The sequence below is a fragment of the Populus euphratica genome, unplaced genomic scaffold (genome assembly GCF_000495115.2).
Source record: "Populus euphratica unplaced genomic scaffold, PopEup_1.0 scaffold2.1, whole genome shotgun sequence".
NCBI lineage: Eukaryota > Viridiplantae > Streptophyta > Magnoliopsida > Malpighiales > Salicaceae > Populus > Populus euphratica.
The window spans coordinates 4,410,228-4,431,576 of NW_011499846.1; the positions used below are offsets into that span (position 1 = coordinate 4,410,228).

Genomic DNA, 21,349 nt, shown 5'->3' on the forward strand with positions numbered 1-21,349 from the left:
AAAAAAAAATAAAGTGCTTTTGTAATATATTATAATGTATTTAATTTCTAATATTGTGGAATAAATTAAAGTGTTTTTGGTATATTTATATTGCGTGAGTGTGTGTTTCATCAGCGATTCGTGTGTACTCATTTATTCTATCATTATAGTATTAGAGATGAACGAGGATAATTAATGAAGTGGTATGTTATTTTAGTTATTAAGTCTTATATAGAAGTGTTTTTTTTTTCAATTATTATTTTAAGCCCGAAAAGTACCTTTCATTTCCTCTTCTGAAACTTTATTTTTTCTCCTAGACTGGAAACCATCTTGTAAATGAGTTTTTCAAAAAAAGAAAAAGGATTTATATAAATATTTTAATATTTTATACGGATGTGATACATATTATTTGAAATAAAATATAATATAAAAAATTATAAGTAAAATCACCATTTATCTATGTAAAAAATTAAAACTCATGGATTATAAATATATGATGAACTTAAAATTTATAATTTTTTTATTTTTAATAGGTATATTTTAGCATGTAAATTTGTTTTTTATAAAGTTATTAATTTAAATATATAAAAGTTTCAATATCTATTATTAAGAAATTTCTTTACAGATATTAATTATTAATAACCTGAATTTTTATAATCAAATCACCATTTATCTTAACTGAAAAAAATAAAATAAATTAGATTAATTAATTATGAACCTCATCACTAATTTTCTTACAATATTTATAAAAAGCAACCCCAGAGATGCGTGAGAAATATAGAATTATAGATCACACCCGCTATCCTATTATGCAAGGGTAGAGTACTTCACCCCAAAGGTAAAATAGAAAGATTCGAGTGGATCAAGCCCACAGACCCAAACAAATAAGTCTTCTGAACATTTGGGCTAAAAGCCATTATCCAAAAAAACATCTTTCTAAGACCGGCCCGATAAAATCCATTTCACCACTGCCCTTCCCTGTTTTTTAGGTGATTAAAAGTAGGTAGTTGATTTTTAAATTGTTATTTTAGAAATATATAAAAATTAATTTTTTTATTTTTTTAAAAAATTTATTTTTAATACATAACATTCAAGATTTTTAAAAACAATAAAAAAATTTAATAAAAAAATTTAATAAAATTATTATTATTATTATTTTTTTTTTTTAATTCTTCCATAACATAAACTATTAAACTTCGAACTGGCACCTGTTTTTTTATTTTCGACGTAAAAGCAAGCTGCCAGGCGGGGCTTTAATTAACAACTGACCCATCTGCTGAATTCAGTTCGATCTTCTCTTCTTTTCTGTATATTTTTTTGGAGATTTTGGTTTCTGGGTCAATCACAGAATTGCTTAACACTAACAAAATGGTAATTCTTAGATTGAAAACCCTTTTTCTTTCTTATATTTTGAATTCCCATTCTATTTTTCCTCTTTTTATCTATTGGGTTTTGTTATTAGATGAGGTATTTGTAATGTTAAAGAGATCACTGAATATGATTGGAATTTGATGCTGACTTAACCAATATTCTCCTTCATCATGTACAAGAGTTTAGATCTGACAGTAACATTTGATGATTTGTTTTGTTTTTCTTGTCGATTCTCACTGTATCTGGGATCGAGGGTTTCTTTTCAATTTCCGGTCTATGTTATTGAAGAATGATTGATTAGTGAGGATCTTTAAGGGCTGAGCTGACTGGTTGTTTGTACTAGACTCTACTAGGTAGGAAATAAGGCTTTGGCTGTAGTGTCAGAATTGCGATGATTAGGATATGTATTAAATTGTTATAGTTTTGGGGGTGATGAATTTGTTCTCCGAAATTGCTGCAGTTGGATTAGCATGCAATATGTATAGTGCTTTGGATGAAATGTGATCTGCCAGGTGAATTTGGAATGGCAGGTTTAGTATGTCTATATTATTTACCATTGAAAACCACTGGAGTTTGTAGGCGAGACCTATTTGACACCCGATATCTCATTTATGTACTTTAGAAGATCAGTGGTAATATTAATAATTGAAACTTATAGCTGATTAGATACAGGGTTAATGATTGAAATTATAGCTGATTAGATACAAGGTTAATGAAGTTCATCTCTTGGTTTGCTGTCGAAGAGTGAGTTTATCATGGTTTGATTCGGAACATGTATGTCGAAGATGAAACTGTTTGGAAGGAACTCTCTGAGATGAAAATCTCAACATGATAATTCTGGTTTCAGTAGTTGTCTCGCTTGTCTGGAGTGAAAAGGGGCACGGAGAACCGGTGAACAAAGTAGTAACTATTGTATTAGTTCTTATGCATATCAACCTTGATATGAATATAAACCATTTTATCCCATGCTAATTTTCAGATAAATGCTTTTCCCAGAAGGATGTAGTAATTAATCAATTATTTTGTTTTCAGCTATTGCAAGGTGTAAATTTTCTATGTTAGTGGTGGTTTTAATGCCCATCTTCCAATATGTTTCAGATTCAATTTGTACTTCTCATTAGTCGACAAGGAAAAGTGAGATTGACAAAATGGTATTCACCTTATACACAGAAGGAAAGAAGTAAGGTAATGTCAATAATATCTTCTCTTCGAGACTGTTGTGTTGTAGATCATCAACTCTTAGATATGTTTTTTTTTTAAATGCTACCTTTTTTATGAGTTTTTGGACCTTGCAATGCCTATTTTACACTGTTCAGTTGTATATTGAACAATTTTGTATTGATATTTCTCTGGAATTAATGTGCATTTTCTTACATTATCAATGCTTATGTATATCTTAATGCATCTTGAGAAGGTCATCCGTGAGCTCAGTGGAGTAATTTTGACTCGAGGACCCAAGCTCTGTAATTTTGTTGAATGGAGAGGACTCAAAGTTGTTTATAAAAGGTAAAGCTAGAAGATGATTCAGTGTTTTGCAGTGAATATCTGGAAAATGTTCGTCCATCCACCTTAGAGCTGATAAACTTTGTTGGTTCCAATGTGCATATCATGCAGGTATGCTAGCCTTTACTTCTGCATGTGCATTGATCAGGAGGACAACGAATTAGAGGTCCTCGAAATAATTCACCATTATGTTGAGATTCTGGACCGATACTTTGGCAGTGTGAGTGAACTTAGACTCTGGCTATTGTAAGGACTGTAAAGTCTTTTTGACTGCCATTCTAGTTTCCATTCAGTGGTTCGCATTTATTGATAGTTTAACAATTTATATTTTCTTACAGGTCTGTGAGTTGGACTTGATCTTCAACTTCCATAAGGTATGCCTGCTTGTTTTTCATGTCAACTTATTTTTAGTTTCAAGCATTTCTAAGTTAATTTTTGTATACCCCATACTGTAAGCGGTATGATACCAGAAATGGTTTGTTCCAAACATGTCTTAGTAAATAAAGCATATTTTATTTGTCTCGTGCATAGATACGAAAGTTTCTTTGCTTATTTATTTGTTTGCTGCTTTAACATTGAAGGCCTACTATGTATTGGACGAGCTTCTGATCGCTGGTGAACTTCAAGAGTCCAGCAAGAAAACAGTTGCTAGGCAAATAGCTGCTCAGGTACTGCCTTTTCTTGTCCGTATAAAATTTCTTAATTTGTTTATTTGTCAGGATATCTAAGTGCTACCTTGTCTGAACTACAGGATTCATTGGTGGAGGCTGCGAAAGAGCAGGCCAGTTCGATAAGCAATATTATTTCCCAGGCTACGAAGTAGGATACAGGATTTGTTACACTTTGAAGTGTTGTTCCATTTGCATTGAATTTTATTATTTTTGAGATCTGAAATGTATGTTATGTATGCTTTCTTCGTGATGGTAACACTGAACTATATGTTAAATGTGGCTCATACATTTTCTGATTTAGGTCTTGATCCAGTGAAGATTGACTAACTAAAGTTTTCTTGAGTATTATAGCCAAAATTTGGATTCTTTAGGAGTAATCAACTGAAGATACCCCATTGCTAACGCAAGATTGATTAACATAACTGCATTTGCCACCCCATTCTCTAGGCTGAACTTTGACCGTGCATGTACTCTGACGCTTCAGCTTGTGTAGGGCCCTGATAGATGCATCTGTAGCAATGGCTGGTTTCTGTGGGGACAGTGGTTCCATCGGCCATAATGACACAGCATGGTTGCTATCTACTTCCCTAGGGGGAATTCATTGCCATCCATCCATCGATTTCCTCTCTTGATATCAGGTATGGTGAGCTGTGGTCTTGAGACGTATCAGGGAAATGAAACAAAGCCGCACGTGACCTGTCAACCAGGAATTAAAGTTACTAGATAGGATAAAAAAAAATATTCAAGTGATGTGATGTTACCGTGTTTAAAAAAAATGTGAATCTGGATTTATTATTTTATTTAATTATATAATAAAAAAATATAAAACTAGATTTAATCAATTGACATCATTTAATTGTATAATAAAAGGTAACAATATCAGTAAATGGATTGAATTTTTTTTTAAAAAAATAATTATGATGATATACGTAAAAAAAAATATATGTAAATAAAAATAAAAAATTATAAAATTCAATTTTAAAACTATTAAAAACAACAATGAAATTAAAAACAAAAACATGTAAAGCAGTACAAGATAACTTGAGTAACATGGTTAACTTGAGTTAACATGTTACTTTATAATTTAAGTTGTTAGATTGAAATAATTATATAAAAAATAAAATAAAAATATATATACCATTCTGAATTATTATCTAAATATAAAAGTGTGATATCATAATAAAAACATCATCCTCAAATTTAGGTAAAGCGAACGCTAGAATAAAAAGTTAATGTAATCCCGTAATAAAGAATACCTAAAGGAAAGGGATATTCAAAGGAAGCACTTTTTGTAAACTAAGTTGCCCTTCAATGGTGTGCGCAGATATTATTCCACCATCTACGAATGCATGTCAGACTATTTCTGTGTCTAATTTGTATGAGAAATAGTAGAACTCTAGGTCATTTCATAAGAGAGGACACCGTTGCGGATCAATTGACAATCTTGAGGTACCGATACAAACTCAAATTTCGAAGTTACCTCTGGAAGATTTTAATGTAAACAGACACAGAAGAAACCATTAGGAAGCAAGGGAGGGCAAGCATGATCGTTCATCTTTACACTGATTAATGTGTGCAAGTTACCTCGGAGCATCTTTACACTGATTAATTTTGAGGTACTAATACTCGTTTAAGTATTTTTCGAGAGTAGAAGTAGAAAAGGATTGTTGTTCTCTGCGAGAAAGAAATCATATATCATCAATGAGTAGATGAAGCATGAGGAGAAGATAAGCTCCGAGAGGAATTGTATAGAAATGGAAAAACTTTCGAGTCAACTAGTAATTGTTCAGACGAAGAGTGTCTGAACCCCACATCTTTCGATGGTTTTGTTAATAATGATTAACCTCTAAAGAACCATCGATAAGCAAAAGGTAAACGAAGATCCTTCATCTTTCTCCCATCATCTCTGTCTGCAATAAAAACCAAAAAACCCCCATCGATTTGAATTTTTTATTTTTTCTTATAAAAATGGAAAGGACAGAGAGACGAAATGGTGGTGCCTGGCAGCAGAAATAAAAAAACCTCTGCTCCAAAAACGACCCCAACTGTAAGATTCTGTCTTCTTCCCCCTATGATCCATGCCAACAAGAACAACCCAAAAATCCATTAGCTTTAAAAAACAAATTCTTTTTTAAAGAAAGAAGAAATTGAACTAACATGCCTGGATGCACTGATTAGCTGCCTAAAAGTGAAAAATCATAGGGGAAACTGTGGTCTCCAAGCAGCCACATCTCTAGGGAAGGACACGACATGGAAGAAATTGAACAAAATTATCGCGCGATCAACAAGTTTTTTGGTGATAAACACTGCTGGAATCTACCGTAAAAGACCTCACAATCCACATATAAAATTATTATTATTTTGTTAATTGGAAACTTCTGATCATCAAGCATTGGGGCTGGAGCTATCTGCTGGTCTAATTTTGAATACCGAGAGCCCTTCTAGTTTTTCCCTCGGATGAATCAGACGCACCATTGCATCTCCATTGATTGAAACGTGAATGAAATAAACAAAACAAATCAGAACCATTGCATTTCCATTCCATGCATGAAACTTCAAATCCAAGCATCACCATAAACATGTGAATATGTTCTTCCTTTCTTAAACAATGGACTGCAATGTCTACCAGGGGAAAGCAAGAGCTTTTTTAGAGCAAATTCTTTCGCAGGGCAGAACTATATACATGCTAACAAGTAGCTATGTGCATGGTTTTTGACCTAAAAAAATGTCTGTGACAGGAGTATTTCATAAAAAGAAAGAGAATGTGTTTTCATTCTGATTGCATGGACAAAAAATTAACAAAAGATTATTTCGTGTATATTTTTATGTTTGCATGAATATTCTTTTCTTGAGAGAGAAACATACATCACATCTGGTGCCGACTGCCACTCACATTGCAATGATGAGATAATCATCTAAAAATTATATATGATTTTTCCCAGATATTCAAAGGATAAGAAGAAGAACAGGGGTTTGTCAAACCACAACCCAAATCGAAGGATATGGTTTAGCATGCTAGGTTGCCTAAGCAAGAATCTTTTTTAAATTTTATTTTTGGAACAAAAAATAAAGAACTTCATAACGTGCATTCATTCTTTGTTTGGTCTGTCATTACAGCTCACCATTGTCTCTAGGGTGAAGTCTTGCAAGCTAGATTGCTCAGCAATCAGCATCATAAGAACCACCTGATCTAAAATGCATTGCAATAAATCAGTTATCTAACTTGCCCAGCAAAGATCCTCAGGCCATCAAAGAAAACCCCCCTAGTCCCAACTATATGTAGAAATCGAGACTAGACATTCATATAGACTGCAAATAACAGGCACTAAATTGCATAATAATGATTAATGAGACTATAGGAAAGTTAGATACAGGCCCGCTTTCATATCAAGATGAAATAACTTTTGACCATTGAACAATTCTCGAAAAAAACCACACAAAATAATCAGAAAGATCATAAAAAATAGAAACATTAGGTGCCTTGTAATATTTTCTTATTTAGCTTACCAAGAGAAACCAAGTACATTCATCAATAAACACGATGTATATTGGAAAATAATTACCGTGAGCAATTGTCCAACTTCTCTCCAGTATAGAATATAGTTAAAAATTTGTTCGGACTTCAAAATTTGACCAATCATAGACTAGTGTAGATTCTCCGAAAAAACCAAGGAGCCATATCTTCTCTCTCTCTCTCTTTTTGTTTAACAACTATTTATGACTTACCAGCCACAACCTCAAACACGTGGGGAAGAAAAGCAATGATTAGTAGTGTGATGCTCCCTTGTGATCTCTAGGCAGAAAATAGCCAATTGGAGGCTCTGGCACACCAACGTGAGAAAGGGAGATGCCGCCACTTAACTACAACGAACTCAAGAAAGTCACAGCATACATCATAAATGCAGGACCAGAAATAACCCATCCTCACAGAAATTGCCAAATCCAGTAAGATTAACACAAATAATTCTTATTCAGGATGCTGGAACTCAAGATCCAGTTTCCTCTTTAGATGAGATCTGTCAACACTGCACAAGGGAACAAAAAACACATATTAAGAAAACTGAGGGTAAAGTCAACATATCATTGCAAACTAAATGTCCGGGTGCATATGTAGCATTTTCCTTAAACATTATGGTATCATCAAAAGAACTAGTTTTATGGAACAAAGTGAGTGCGAGGGAGTGTCTCAAGAGCATATTTACCTGTACATATGTTTCCAAAAGGTGGAGGGAAAGCTTATGTGAGGCAAGGCATTAGCCTAATATAGGTTGAGTACAAGGCATTTCTCAGACAATGAAATTAGTTTCTGGGGAAAAGTTAATTATCGTACAAATCTAATCCACTTTTTATTTCACATAAACAAAATGGAATTGGAATCTAATGTAGTTTTATTTACCTAGTTTCTTCTTATTTAGTTGATAAGAAGATATTTTTATAATCCACAGCCATCATTTTATTTCTCTAGATGCCTTTCCTGTCTATTTATGATTGTTTAATGATCATATTAAAATTCAAAAAGTGAGCTTGTATGGTAAAAGAAATCATGGCACAAATAAATGATCCAATTTGTTGGATTCTTTTATACTAACTCCCAGTAATATCAAAAATAAAAAAAACATATCTGATATTGGGCTTGATATGGGACAAAAAAAATTGGGGTGAGAAATTACAAGAATTTTTTCTTTCTTTCTTTGCTTTTTTTTTTTTCCTTTTTCTTTTTGGGTAAAAGAGCAATACAAATTCAAATGAAAATCATGCACTCATGCACAAGATTGAAATGGTAAAAAAGTAAATATTAAACATGTATATGTTAAGGGTACCAAAATTATTAAGAGAGTAAATCCAAGGGATGTTTTTGTTAGTAGTGTGATGGTGATGTGGTGACTCTGCTGGAGGTGGTGTTGTTTGGTGGCGGCAAGTTAAGTAGTGATGCTGGTGAGTAGCAGTACTGGCTGTGCCAATATGGTGATCTCAGCTTTTAATCTCATTAGCCTAAAGCACTTAAGTAGAAACTCCCATAAATGAGAAGAAAACAAGGTTAAAGACAAGAATAGCATTTAACTCGCCTTTAATCATTTTAAGGGATTTGGAAAACTTTTAAGATACATTATATTTTAAAGCTACAAAAAATATGAATAAAAAAATTCCAGGATATATAGTTTAATGATAGCATTTATTGTCTTAATTTCAACCAGGATACAATTAATGTCTTCAACCATAAGTGAAGAAGAGAACAAACTTTAGATGCTTGTTAATTCATTTCAATAGTGACTGTAAATTTGTAATAAGTTTATGGGGAGCTTATCCCCGTCGAATACATTCTAATTCAAAAGTTGGTTAATATCAAGGAGGGAGTTTATCTCTCTCATCAACTATTAATGGCAGTCTAATATTCAAGAAGAAAAGAATCTATGATATACATTAAAATTTGCTCAAAGAAGATTTCTAAGAAAAAAACAATATCATAATGATATTTAAAGAAAAGATAAGAGACATTAAAGCAAAAGGTCAAAGATAAAGAAACATACAACCAAGAGTCAAATAAACATACAACCAAGAGTCTCACATCTAGTTCATAAGAACATGTGCCCTCATAACATAGCCTCCTTAACAGATAGCCTATCCTCAGATTAAAAAGTAGCTATCTGGCATCCAAGCATACTGACCCAAATTATAGTTAACTGTTTACAGTAATCAGACCATTCTTTCCAAAATTTAAATTAATACATCTAGTTCATAATGAGATTTCTAACCTTGTAAGAGAAAAATGATTTGGACTCAATGCTTAAATCCCACCATCAGGTTAGCTTTTGTTCATTTAATCTAATGTCACATTTTTTTTTTTTTTGTAATAATGGAGCATGTCTTGTACGTTCCCAACTTACATATATAGTGCTCCTAGCATTATTCAATTTAACAAAGCTCAACCTCCACTATAATTCCCAAGAAAGAGCAAAGAAAAAGGAGAATATAAAAAAGGTCCCAAATTAAATCTTGAAGCTTAAGCCCACATAATTTGAAAACTTGAAGCCTTAGCTGTAGGTCAAATATGAAATTTCTTATGAAAATACATGACAACAAGAATATAAATCTAAACTCCACCTTCAAGTTTAACGGGCTGCAACCTTATTTGCTTTCATTATTTTTTGGGAAAAGGACATGTTTTAAACATTTTGAAGTAATTCTTCATAGAGATAGTTTTACCTGTTAATTGTAGGTCTGCTCATTGGTTTTGATCCAAAGACAGAAAAATCTACTGACATCAGCACCGGTTCATTCCTGCCCGTGTTATCCCCAGCTGCCTGTCTAATCTCACCGCCACATTCTTCAACCTTATCAACTTGGAATGAATTTCCATCAAACCCTTCACGATCTGACATCACTCTTCTTGCCTTCCTTTTTGGTGACAAGACAACAGGACCATCATGTAAATCTGAAGGCCTAGGATTGTGTGATTCCCTCTTGGGAGCTGGTCTAGGGAGCTTAGCTGGATCTGTGGGCAGAGGTATGGAGGTAAAATACCTAAAAGCAAAACAGAGATGAGAGCAGGAAATGAAATGATAATATAGATTTCCAATTTGAAAGATTTTGGAGACCTGTGTTCCAATGCCTGTTGCACTGAAATTCTAGTTCTTGGATCATATGTAAACATCTTAGATAACAGATCTAAAGCATCGTCACTAGCCGTTGGACACAGTTTTCGCCAAGGTTGTATAATCTGAGATGAATATTCTACAAAATCAGGAAGCCATTCCAAATCAGGCCACTGTGAAGGAGTTGGAGTCCCCAACTTCTGAAAGATCTTTCCTAGTTGATCGATATCGCTATCCCCCTGTCAGACACTAAAAGTTAAACTGGTTCTGCAAGCGGTGATTGCAAAATGCTCCATGGGCATACAATTGATAAACATCAAAATGATTTAGCTAGATATTACAATAAAATGAGCTTTAGCCAAATCAATTTGTATCCACTATTCAGCATGTTCTTAGAAAGGAAAGCGAAAGGAAGAAAATGCATGCACTATGTTTTGATAATGTACCAAGGAAGAGCATGTCTATTGATTCACAATTGAAGGCAGAACCCCATAGCCCAAACCTTTATTATTTAAAAGAAAATGGTCAGAAGAGATTCCTTGTTGTCGGTGTTCATTTAGCAACTTTGAGTGACAAAAGATGCATGAAAGGAAGGAGGTAAACGTCTCTAACAAGAGCAAAAAAAGGCAAGAATTCCCTTTGATGTCCATTGACAATATTGACGAAATAACAGGGTGGGAGTGGAAAATTCGTAAAAGTCTTATTCACAAATAAGGAATTAGAGCTTTATTATATTCTCGGATTCCTGTTCTTGGTGGATTACTGTTTGAGAAACTAACTTAAATGTATGAACACGTATATTGTGGAGCTTGGAATTCCTCTCCCACGCGAAACCTCTCAAATCCACAAGCAATAAATCTTATACTCTACCAGGAGTCAGCAAAGATTTGCCACAAATAGACAAAAACTAGTGCCACGTATCACAAGCTACTGGAAAATAAAAATAAAAAAGGATAACTTAGTGTCTTCCCGTTTTTATGGGAAATTTTAGTAAATGGGACATTGTGTGGCACAAAAACCTTAAAAAAATTGGACACGATTTATCTTAATGAGAAAAAAAAAAAGAAGCTTTAACCTTGAGTTCATAGGCTTTCCAAAATACAATTGACAAAGGGTAATTGTACAAATTCAAATATAATGGTCTAAGATTGGAAACGAAAGATTTACAAGAAAAATATTCCAGATTCCTCTCATTTATCTTTAGGCCCATTTTACCAACACATCTTAGAATTTTCATTCCACATGTTTTGATGCGCCAACACCAACAATGAAGTTCACATTGCCATAGCAGAAAAACAAAGCATAATTGCAGGTTATGTAGTTGAAAGGACTTTCAAGAAAAGAGTTCCAAGTGTGGGAACATCATGAAAAATTTACTCTTTAATCATCGTTAGAATTGGCCCCCTTGAACTCTTGACCCAGGTATTAGGTTCCTAGGCTTGAGGCAAAGCATTGGATTAAGTTCACACTGTGCAAACAATCACAAAAACTATTCCAAATTTAAGGAAAAAGTAACGTGTTAAAGTGAAAGTTTGCTGGTAGCCACCGAACCAATGAATTAAACTAGAGATCCTCATTTCAAACCATGCTTATAGAACTCAAGCTCCCAATTTTACAGCGAGAGATCCAATTGCAAACAATGTTTAAAAGTACAACTTTAATCCATATAGAACTCTACACAAAAGAGAATAGGCAAACTGCATAGCTAATATGACTGCTAAAACTATGAAGAGTATTTTTCAAGAGTGAAAACCGCATTTATGACAAGCATGAAAATCTACTCACCTGTAGGAATGGTCTGCGATTAAGTAGCTCTGCAAATATACAACCTGCAGCCCATACATCAACACTAGCACCATATTGTTTGGCACCAAACAAAAGTTCAGGTGCTCTATACCATCGAGCAAAGACTTGGACATTGGTATTCAAACTTGTAAGTTTAATTTTTTGTGGAGGGCACAGGACAAAAGGGAAATGATCAAAACAATTGGGGTGGGGTGGGGGGGTTGCTCTATATCATCGAGCAAAGACTTGGACATTGGTATTCAAACTTGTAAGTTTAATTTCTTGTGGAGGATACAGGCAAAAGGGAAATGATCAAAACATTTTCTTTTTCTTTTTTTTTTTTTTGGGGGGGGGGGGGGTGTTGGATGGGATGGAAACAAAGGATTATTTATCCATCACAGCATCATTCCTGACACATGATGTATAGTTCATAAACAAAGATTTGAACTGGTTCCACACCAGTCATCTATCATATGATCAGCTATCACTGCTGCTAGCAAAGCTTATTTCTTAAGGCAAAACATTATATCAGATCTTAATTATAAAAAACCTTTAACTGAAAAATGCTTGAACGTACACACTTACTTGGTGTGTGAACTTGCGACCAGGACTTCCAAAAATACGTGCTAAACCAAAATCTGCAAGCTTGAGCTGCCCATTAGATCCTATCAACAAGTTATTTGGCTTCATATCCCTGCACGTAACAAAAACCATACATTTGATACCAATTCTGGCAGCAATTAACATCACAAACTAGCTTCTCAGCGACAATGCAATACCTATGCAAAACCCATTTCTTATGGCAAACAGCTAGTCCTTTCAACGTCATCTGAAAGTATGATTTTATATCCCCTGGCGAAAGAAATATATTGGGATCACGAATCACCGCTTCAAGATCAGTCTCCATGAACTCAAACACAAGATGTAAGTTCCCTTTGTGAGGGAAGGCATGGATCAACTCGATAATATTCGGGTCTTTAAGCTCTTTAAGAAGTTTAATCTCTCTAAGTGCTGTAAAATTTACACCTTCCTTTTGTCTTCCGAGCCGAATTTTCTTGATTGCAACAGTCTTCCCAGTCTGCAACATGCCCAACACTATCATTTAAAAATACAAAAACAACCTTATGGAACCTAAGCCCCCATTTTTTATTTATGTCAGACAATTACCCTATACATACCAATTTAAAATCTGATCAAATTAAGTAAAACTAAATTAGTATTTTTACTAACTAACATAACTCCCTGAAAACCAAAATCAAAAGCAGCTTTCTTTCTTTCTTTTCTTTTTTCCCCTTTAATTTCTCTGTAAGCAAACAAAACAAACCCTAAAAAGTTGAAAATTTCTTCAGTTTTTATACATTTGTCATAAATCAAACAAAACAGAACCTAAAGATTCAAAATTCCCAGTTCTAACGGACAAAATCCAGGTAAGATTAATTACCTTAGTATCAATGGCTTTGTAGACAACACCATAAGTACCTTCACCAAGAATCTCTCGCTTTAGATATCTATCCGCTACTTTCTTCTCCACATCATTCTCTGACATTCTCGATTTATTTTATCCGTCACAAGAAGAGAGGCCTCTCCTTTTCTTTTTAGTACACCACTAAAGGCTACAGCGCGTAAATTACTCGACCGGCAGTGCCTGAAAAAAAAGAGCAAGGTGTGAGAGAGGGACAGAGTCAAGGCAACGTATATAAGGTAATTTACAAATTGATACATACAGTTTGATGCTAGTGACAATGTGGTATCTGTAGCTTCGATTGCTTTTAATTTTACTCAATAATTTCATTTATTTTGCTTTCCAAAGAAATTATAGTATTCTTTTTTCTTAATATACAAGGTATCTTCAATCCCATTACGCGCAACCTCTCAACTCCAAATAAAATTTGTAACAGAACTTACATCTTGCAATCTCTAGCTGTAAGTATAGCTTTGGTCAAGTGTCAAAAAACTACTATGTTACAAATAAATATTCAAGCACAGTTATTTTGCTCTGAAAGCCCGAGCTACAATGACTGCCAGCAAAAGTCTGACCACCAAAACACCATTAAAGCAGCCATTTGCAATTCAACTTAATCAAAAAAAGTCACAGTTCAGTTTTCACAGACACCGATGGAAGTGTCATTTTTATATTTATCTATGGCCGGAGCAGATCTAAAATGGGGAAAATCGTGATTTGCTGTGGTGATTCACACAGATAGGTTGATGGTAACGGATCATCACTGGCGATAGCTCAACTCCCTCTTCTTCTCTTTTATTTTCAGGCTTTCAGCTGTGCTGATCGGAAATGAAAATCACTAGTAAGATTTTATTTCTTTATTTTTAATCAATTATTTTAGTGTTATTTTAATTGTAAAAACCAAAATGATATTTTATGATACAAATTTTTTTAAAAAATCTTATCAAGTTAATATAAAAAATAAAAATAAAAAAATTATATTTTTTAAATAATAAAAAAAATTAATCTTATATAGATTATATCACTTTATATATAATTTACGAGAATCATCTCCATCCACCATGAACAACCAATCTAACCTAATAACCAAATAAGCTATAATACATTGACCAATCTAACCTAATAACCAATAAACTTTATATCACGTGTGTATTCTTTATCCGTTGAGAATGTTTTTTGTTTGGTGTTGTTAAGATAAATCTTCTTTTCATTTTTTTTTAATTCAAGAATATATAACCTAAAAAATATCTAAAAAACATTATCCAAAGAATTACAGATAAAAAATATTATTCTTAAATAAGACCATATCTATTAACATTCAAAGATAATATCATATATATTACTATTTATAAATAATAAATCGATGAGAACCAAAAATAGATTGGTCAAGATCGGTTGGGCCTCACAAAAAAATAAAAATAAAAATAAAGGTTGAGATGAATCTCGGTTCACGTTTAACATCTTTTTATTATTATTATTATTATTATTAAAAGATTGCGTATGTTATTCCCTTATCAACTCTTACCTTCAGCACGAACACCTTGAACGTGGATCGGCTAGTGATATTTTTATTAATGGTGTAACAAATAAACGACAGCACTGACCTCCACGTGGATAAACTCACACAAAGTTTCACTATTCCTTCGCAGCATCGTGTTGATATTTCATGGCATCCCACCTGTCTACAAGTTAGTAGCTGCTAGCGCAATCAAACATTTTCTTTTTTTGAATTAAAAAAAAAACTATTTTTTTAAAAATATATTTTATGAGCTAAATGAATAAATAAAATTCTGATTATTTTAAATTTTTATAAAAAATACACGTTTTGATTTTAATTTAAAACTTACTATGTAAATTTTAATTTTTTTACCATCACAATACATCTATTAGAGACTAGCATAATCAAACATGCTAAGAGAGAATAGTTAAAATTGCATTAAAAAATCATGTATTGTATTAAATAAAGGAATAAATTTTCCATTTTTATAAATAAACTACCAGGTAAGGTGAAAACATTGCGCGCACGTGTACCATGCACACTCTCATAATTGATGGTGCTTTTTTTCTCTTCAATTTAATTCTCTTCTAATTTATTGGTGAATGTAGGATTAAAAGTTAGGGGATCGGAGCAAGAAAGATGAAGAAACTAGATGGGTTTTTTAAAATTAGCGTGAAAACTTAACTTTTATCTCTGTACTTTCTAATTGATAGTTTTGTAATTCTTTTTAAAATTTAATTTTGATAAGATATTTCATTATTATTATTTTAATTTTTAATTTTAAAAAAAAAGGAGAGAGAGTTGTCGATTTAGTTGGTAAAAAAATAAAACCTCAATTCACTTGTTTCACTTGTTATAAATAATTTTTATTCTATAAAGAGAATTTCAATAAATTATTTTTTTATAGTGATAATAAATTTAAACTCAAGAAGTTCATTGGTCAAGATCTGTTGGGCCTCACAAAAAAATAAAAATAAAGGTTGGGATGAAGCTCGGTTCACGTTTAACATCTTTTTATTATTTTTTTTAGATTAACGTGGGTGTCCGGACCAGCTTGCGTGCACCACGACTAATCCCACGAGCCCTGAAGTTAACGACCATGTAAGCCTCCAGTGGCCATCATATAAACAACCAAGGACTCGAACCTGAGACCACAAAGGGAGCAAACCTCTTGATCTCAACATCTTTTTATTATTATTATTAAAAGATTGCGTATGTTCATATTTCATGGCATCCCACCCGTCTATTTTTATTAATGGTGTAACAAATAAACGACAGCACCGACCTCCACGTGGATAAACCCACACAAAGTTCCGCTATTCCTTCTTTCATGGCGTCCCACCTGTCTACAAGTTGGTAGTTGCTAGCGTAATCAAACATACTAAGAGAGAATTGTTAAAATTGCATTAATAAAATCATGTATTATATTAAATAAGGGAATAAATTTTCCATTTTTATAAATAAACTACAAGGTAAGGTGAAAACATTGCGCACACGTGTACCATGCACCCTCACATAATTCATGGTGCTTTTTGTCTCTTCAATTTAATTCTCTTCTAATTTATTGATGAATGTAGGATTAAAAATTAGGGGATCGGAGTAAGAAAGATGAAGAAACTAGATGAGTTTTTTAAAATTAGCGTGAAAACTTAACTTTTATCTTTGTACTTTCTAATTGATAGTTTTATAATTCTTTTTAGATTTTAATTTTTTTAAATTTAATTTTAATAAGATATTTCATTATTATTATTTTAATTTTTAATTTAAAAAAAGGAGGAAGAGTTGTCGATTTAGTTGGTAAAAAATTAAAACCTCAATTCACTTGTTTCACTTGTTATAAATAATTTTTATTCTATAAAGAGAATTTGTAGTGATAATAAATTTAAACTCAAGAAGTTTTTTGGGTTTGAATTAATTTTAGATTTTTTAAATCAATTTTAAAATTATTTCATTCTATAATTTGATGTATTAAAGTCTCTATGGTATTTTCTAGTTATTGTTAAGCCTCTTAATTTTTTTTAAAAAAAATAGATAATGTTTCATTTGTTCTTTATTTTAAAAAAAAACTTCAATTTTCAATTTATTTTGACTCAAAATAAATTATAAATTGATTAAATATACTGTCATCTTAATATTATTTTTAAATATCTTTTAATATTTCACTATCTCAATATTCAATATATAATAAATTTTGAATTTATGATTGAATTTTAAAAAAATAAATTAATAATTTTTAGATAATTTTTATTGCATTTAAAATAAAATTTAATTTAACCCGCAGCACTATATAAAATAGTATCCTATTTATGAACTAAGGAATGAAAAATATAATTTCTGAAATTTCCATTAGTGGATTCCTTCTCTATAACAGTAAAAAAAAAAAATCAATGCTTTCACCATAAACACCATATACTTTTCCTAAATGGTTTTTCACTCTACGTGGAATGATGAAGTCAGTCAAATTTATCGACAACCTTCTACCACTAAAGCCGTTCGCTGCTGATAATAAAAGTTGCCAATGAGTTAATTGACACTAGTTCACTGCAAACTAGGAGAGCTAGGACGTAAAGTTGCCCTCTTTGGCAAAACAAAAGATAGATGGGCTAATTCAGCACTCCTGAGACCCTGAAAAGATTAAAGCAATGCCAATGTGCATCCACTGTAGATCCTGATCAGTCTGCAAGTGAGAGCAAGTGAGAGGGTCAGCTACAAGAGAAGGAAAAATTAATGGATGCACCGAAAGACAGTGAAAAGATTGGGAAGTGTGACTCACCTAATTCACATCAATGAGCTAGAACTTCTCTTAATTAAAATTAGCAGGAGAAGAACTATCAGATGATGTAGATATAGGTATGGTAGGTATGGTGGAACTGGCCTAGTCCTGTTGTTGTATTAACCTTCTATGTTAAAAGCGTATTCCAGGCGTTTTTCGACAGACTTCATGTCTTCTAAAGTTTCAAGCTTCTTGGATTTCGGAGGAGAAAGGAAAAGCTGCTTCTTGTTTAATAGATCCACATCATCATCATCATCATCTTTGTCAGATGAGCACGAACCTAGCGACCGGAGGCCATAATCACCTTTGTCAGATGAGCCAGCTTGTCTCAAAGTAATAGAACTTCTCTTCCTTATAATCGATGGCATGCTTTTGAAACTCCGTGCTTTGCTTCTCAATCTGGATTCTGGACTGCTACAGTTAGGAGACACTCTATTGCGGCTTATAGGAGTGGAGAAGGAACCTGGACCTCCTACTGTGCGGATGTAGCAATCTGAACTGGGAAAACTACCGGTTTCCAGGAAGACATTCAAATCCTTTTGCTGGAGTGACTCGAAGCACAAGCCACGATGTAATTTATCCGTAGTGTTAGGCCCTCCTGCCCCTCTATTTTTCTCATGTTCATCTGTCATTATAAGAGAATAATGATGATGAGTTCAGTTAATTGATTTAGATTTTGTGACTGTAGAACACCTCACACTACATACATTACGCCGTAGCTGAGGCACATTCGCCTCGAGATACTCCTCGAGGTAATGTTCATAGTAACTCTAGATTACATGCTAAAAAATGAGAGGGGGAAGAAACTTTACCCCATGTTTCATCATAACCATGTGCACTGAATGGAGTACTCAAAGAGAGATCCAAAGACGGAGAAAGTGCTTCAGAATGCAATGAATTGATAGTATTTGTAGTCTCATGAGTCCTTTCCTGTGAATATGGAGACCTCATGAGATTACCGAAAGAAATATCACAGATTTTCCCAGGCTGGTTAACAGAGGAATGGTCTGTTGACTCAGATGTGTATGCACTACTGGCACTTTCTCTGCAATCTTGGCTGGACAGACCACATGTATCAGTAGCTTTAGTACCTATAGTTCTACCTGTGGACTTTGCTGAATCGTTCCACTCTTTACAAATTTCATTATCTGACACCGTCAGTTGGTCCTCCCTTCTACCAACATTTCCAAGAACCAAATCCAGTGAACAAGGTTCCACGTTTGAGCACAAGTTCACACCCCGATCATTTCTTTGCTTGCCCACCTCAAGCTTCTTGCCGTCTGCTTTTGTCTTGTAACTATAGAAGTCCAAACCAAGAGCTGGATATGATTCTATTCTCTTCCTCACTGAGCAGTTCCAATGATTTTTTATTGAATTTTCAGTCCTGGTATTTTCCAATAGACAAAAAACAAAGTGATTTTCCACATGCATAAACATAAAGTCATCTGTTTTTGAGTTTTGGCACCAACTTTTCTTCTACAAAACCTCTAGAGATACCTTCCATGCAGAAGCTTTGCGATCTCAGCCCACTTATTCCCATATGCTTCATGGGCTTTGATGAGAACTGCCTCCTCCTCTTTCGTCCATGGAGTTCTATTAATATCTGGATTTAAATGGTTGTGCCACCTGAAAAAAATTGTGTGATGACTTGGTTCTCAAATAATATCATTCCCAAATAAATAAGCAGCACTTGCATAAACCAAAATCCACGTATGCGGAGTGAAATGTGTTCAAGTACCTTTCTCGGCATTGCTTGCCTATGCGGCCTGGCAAGTGTTTTGCTATTTGAGACCATTTTTTGTTTCCATGTATTTCAACAAGCTCTCGAATGAGATCATCTTCCTGTTGATCCAATTAAAGTAAATATGAGTCGTTGTCACAGATTATACAGAAACAAAACAATCTCCTTCGTTGATATGAAGGATCAATACAAAAACAGCCAAGTCTCCATCCCAGACTGGTTGGTGTCGGCTACATGAAGGACCAAAAAAATCACCTCTTTTTTCCAGGGTCCTTTAACAAGTTTAGGGTCAAGAACCTTCTGCCATCGATGCAGACACTGAACATCTGTTCTATCAGGAACACATTCCGCTGCAAGAGATATCAACTTCATCGGAATAATACACTGGCAATGTCAGCTAGAAAACAGAACTGAAATGATCTCGAACTCAGCTGGAAGAGAGATTGAAGACCAGCATTGGCAATCTCAACCAGAAAACAGAAACTTGTGAGCTAATGAAGATCACAACCTTCATTGGCTCTTGCAAAGACAAAAGGCATTAATTCAAGCATAAAGAAAAAGCAGGCCAGTTCACCATTAATCAGATACGGGAAAGTAAAAACTGAGTATAAGATACTGAAGGAGCATACCGATCTTCTTCCAATTTTTGCTATTGTACCTTTTGACTGCATCAGCTAATATTTTGTCCTAAGAAAACAAGTGCAAGGTCATTTGTCCATGTGAAAATTGAATTCTAAATACCTTACTAACAGCACAAGCACAACTCCTAGGTCTTTACGTTAAAGTTCCTTTTTTCTTTCCTCGTTCCGAGTACAGTTTCATCCCAAAACAACAAACAGCCATTCACATGTACAAATCGACAACTATTTGCAATTTGTAGACCAGAAGCATCCACAATTCAATGCCATAAATTGAGTTATCTAAGTACTATGGAATATTTTCCAGGAAAAAAAAGAAGGCACAGAAGCTATTTTGAAATTGAACACAAAAACCTCTAACACTAACCTCCTCCCCTGTCCATTTTCTTGATCGTCTTGTAGGACCAGTCATCCTCCTAAAACACAAGAAAAACTAACATCATTCATATATACATTTCATTGAGAGAGAGAGAGAGAGAGAGAGAGCTGGTATCTTCACAGCTGAAATTCATAAATCTGATTTCTTTTATCTGCTAGAGGAATTAAATTCAAACTACAAAAAGATCAAAGAGATACTGATATTTACAACATAAATAAACAAAAAAGAGATGGATAATCGAAGATTGACAAACCCTTGTTGGTTTGGAATCGCATTGCGAATGCCACCATGGGGCACCAAACCCGTCCAGTAAACTAAACCCTTTGTCTTTGAATTAGAATTGATCTCCTCAACTTCTTCAACCATGATCTCTCTCACACTCTAAATTAACAAAAACAAAGTAAAAGCAAGCCACCCTTTAGGGAAAAAAAAAAATCTTTGATCTTTAACAATGTGTTGATGAAAAGAAAAAAAAAACTCTCTAAATTAAATTCTTAAAACCCCTAAGAAATTTAAGACTTTTCCTTCAAAGATTGATCAACTTCAGCACTGCTACATAACTGTAATCCAGTTTTTTTATTAAAAAAAACAGAGATTATTAGGAAGCACATTAAACGGTAACATTAAAACTTAGGAGGGTTTTAAGGAAACTATAAAGAATAAACAGAAGTGATCTTGTTTGTAAAAAAGAAAAACGCCTCCTTGTATTTTTTTATATAAACGCGTAACGGCTAAAAAAGGATAAGCAGGAAAAAAAAATCTTTTGATAAGGGTGAGAGAAAAATTAAACCAAATAGGCAATAGAGTGATCAGGTTGTTCTAGAGAGATAAAGAGAGAGGAGGGATTGATCATTGATGTCAAAGATAAAATTTTGCAAAAAGAGAAATTCGCGGGAAAAAGGAGAGTACTTGTAGTGTTAAGTGTTCATAACATGACACGAGCAATAGGCAGAGAA

At 33.5% G+C, this 21,349-nt stretch overlaps 3 protein-coding genes across 3 annotated transcripts; 1 reads left to right on the forward strand and 2 right to left on the reverse strand.

Annotated features, from left to right (window-relative positions):
* The first annotated feature begins 1,152 nt into the window (after positions 1-1,152).
* Positions 1,153-3,824, forward strand: LOC105133368 (AP-1 complex subunit sigma-1). The gene is made up of 7 exons (XM_011037332.1): positions 1,153-1,350; positions 2,449-2,535; positions 2,765-2,856; positions 2,965-3,073; positions 3,192-3,227; positions 3,435-3,521; positions 3,605-3,824. Exons 1-7 carry the CDS (start codon positions 1,348-1,350, stop codon positions 3,674-3,676), a joined length of 486 nt encoding a protein of 161 aa, XP_011035634.1. The 5' UTR covers positions 1,153-1,347; the 3' UTR covers positions 3,677-3,824.
* A 3,054-nt stretch (positions 3,825-6,878) lies between these two features.
* Positions 6,879-13,571, reverse strand: LOC105133375 (cyclin-dependent kinase D-2-like). Its single transcript, XM_011037344.1, has 7 exons — positions 13,344-13,571; positions 12,682-12,980; positions 12,488-12,596; positions 11,903-12,028; positions 10,121-10,356; positions 9,729-10,046; positions 6,879-7,549 (listed from the first exon to the last, which is right to left on the reverse strand). Exons 1-7 carry the CDS (start codon positions 13,446-13,448, stop codon positions 7,492-7,494), a joined length of 1,251 nt encoding a protein of 416 aa, XP_011035646.1. The 5' UTR covers positions 13,449-13,571; the 3' UTR covers positions 6,879-7,491.
* Positions 13,572-17,222: 3,651 nt separating this feature from the next.
* Positions 17,223-20,821, reverse strand: MYB3R2 (myb domain protein 3r2). The gene is made up of 9 exons (XM_011037352.1): positions 20,647-20,821; positions 20,382-20,430; positions 20,006-20,063; positions 19,632-19,726; positions 19,374-19,477; positions 19,133-19,261; positions 18,448-19,019; positions 17,636-18,260; positions 17,223-17,539 (listed from the first exon to the last, which is right to left on the reverse strand). The coding sequence occupies exons 1-8, from the start codon at positions 20,757-20,759 to the stop codon at positions 17,755-17,757; spliced, it is 1,626 nt and encodes a 541-aa protein (XP_011035654.1). The 5' UTR covers positions 20,760-20,821; the 3' UTR covers positions 17,223-17,539; positions 17,636-17,754.
* Between the last annotated feature and the right edge of the window lie 528 nt (positions 20,822-21,349).

Coding starts and splice junctions, on each gene's coding strand:
- LOC105133368 (XM_011037332.1), top strand. Junction 2,857..2,964: donor CTCAAAGTTGTTTATAAAAG/GTAAAGCTAGAA, acceptor CATATCATGCAG/GTATGCTAGCCTTTACTTCT. Junction 3,228..3,434: donor TGATCTTCAACTTCCATAAG/GTATGCCTGCTT, acceptor TTAACATTGAAG/GCCTACTATGTATTGGACGA.
- LOC105133375 (XM_011037344.1), bottom strand. CDS start 13,448: ATGTCAGAGAATGATGTGGAGAAGAAAGTAGCGGATAGATATCTAAAG. Junction 12,981..13,343: donor ACAAAGCCATTGATACTAAG/GTAATTAATCTT, acceptor GGCATGTTGCAG/ACTGGGAAGACTGTTGCAAT. Junction 7,550..9,728: donor AGCAGACCTACAATTAACAG/GTAAAACTATCT, acceptor TCCCTTGTGCAG/TGTTGACAGATCTCATCTAA.
- MYB3R2 (XM_011037352.1), bottom strand. CDS start 20,759: ATGGTTGAAGAAGTTGAGGAGATCAATTCTAATTCAAAGACAAAGGGT. Junction 20,431..20,646: donor GCGATTCCAAACCAACAAGG/GTTTGTCAATCT, acceptor CTTGTGTTTTAG/GAGGATGACTGGTCCTACAA. Junction 19,478..19,631: donor AAGGACCCTGGAAAAAAGAG/GTGATTTTTTTG, acceptor TTGGATCAACAG/GAAGATGATCTCATTCGAGA.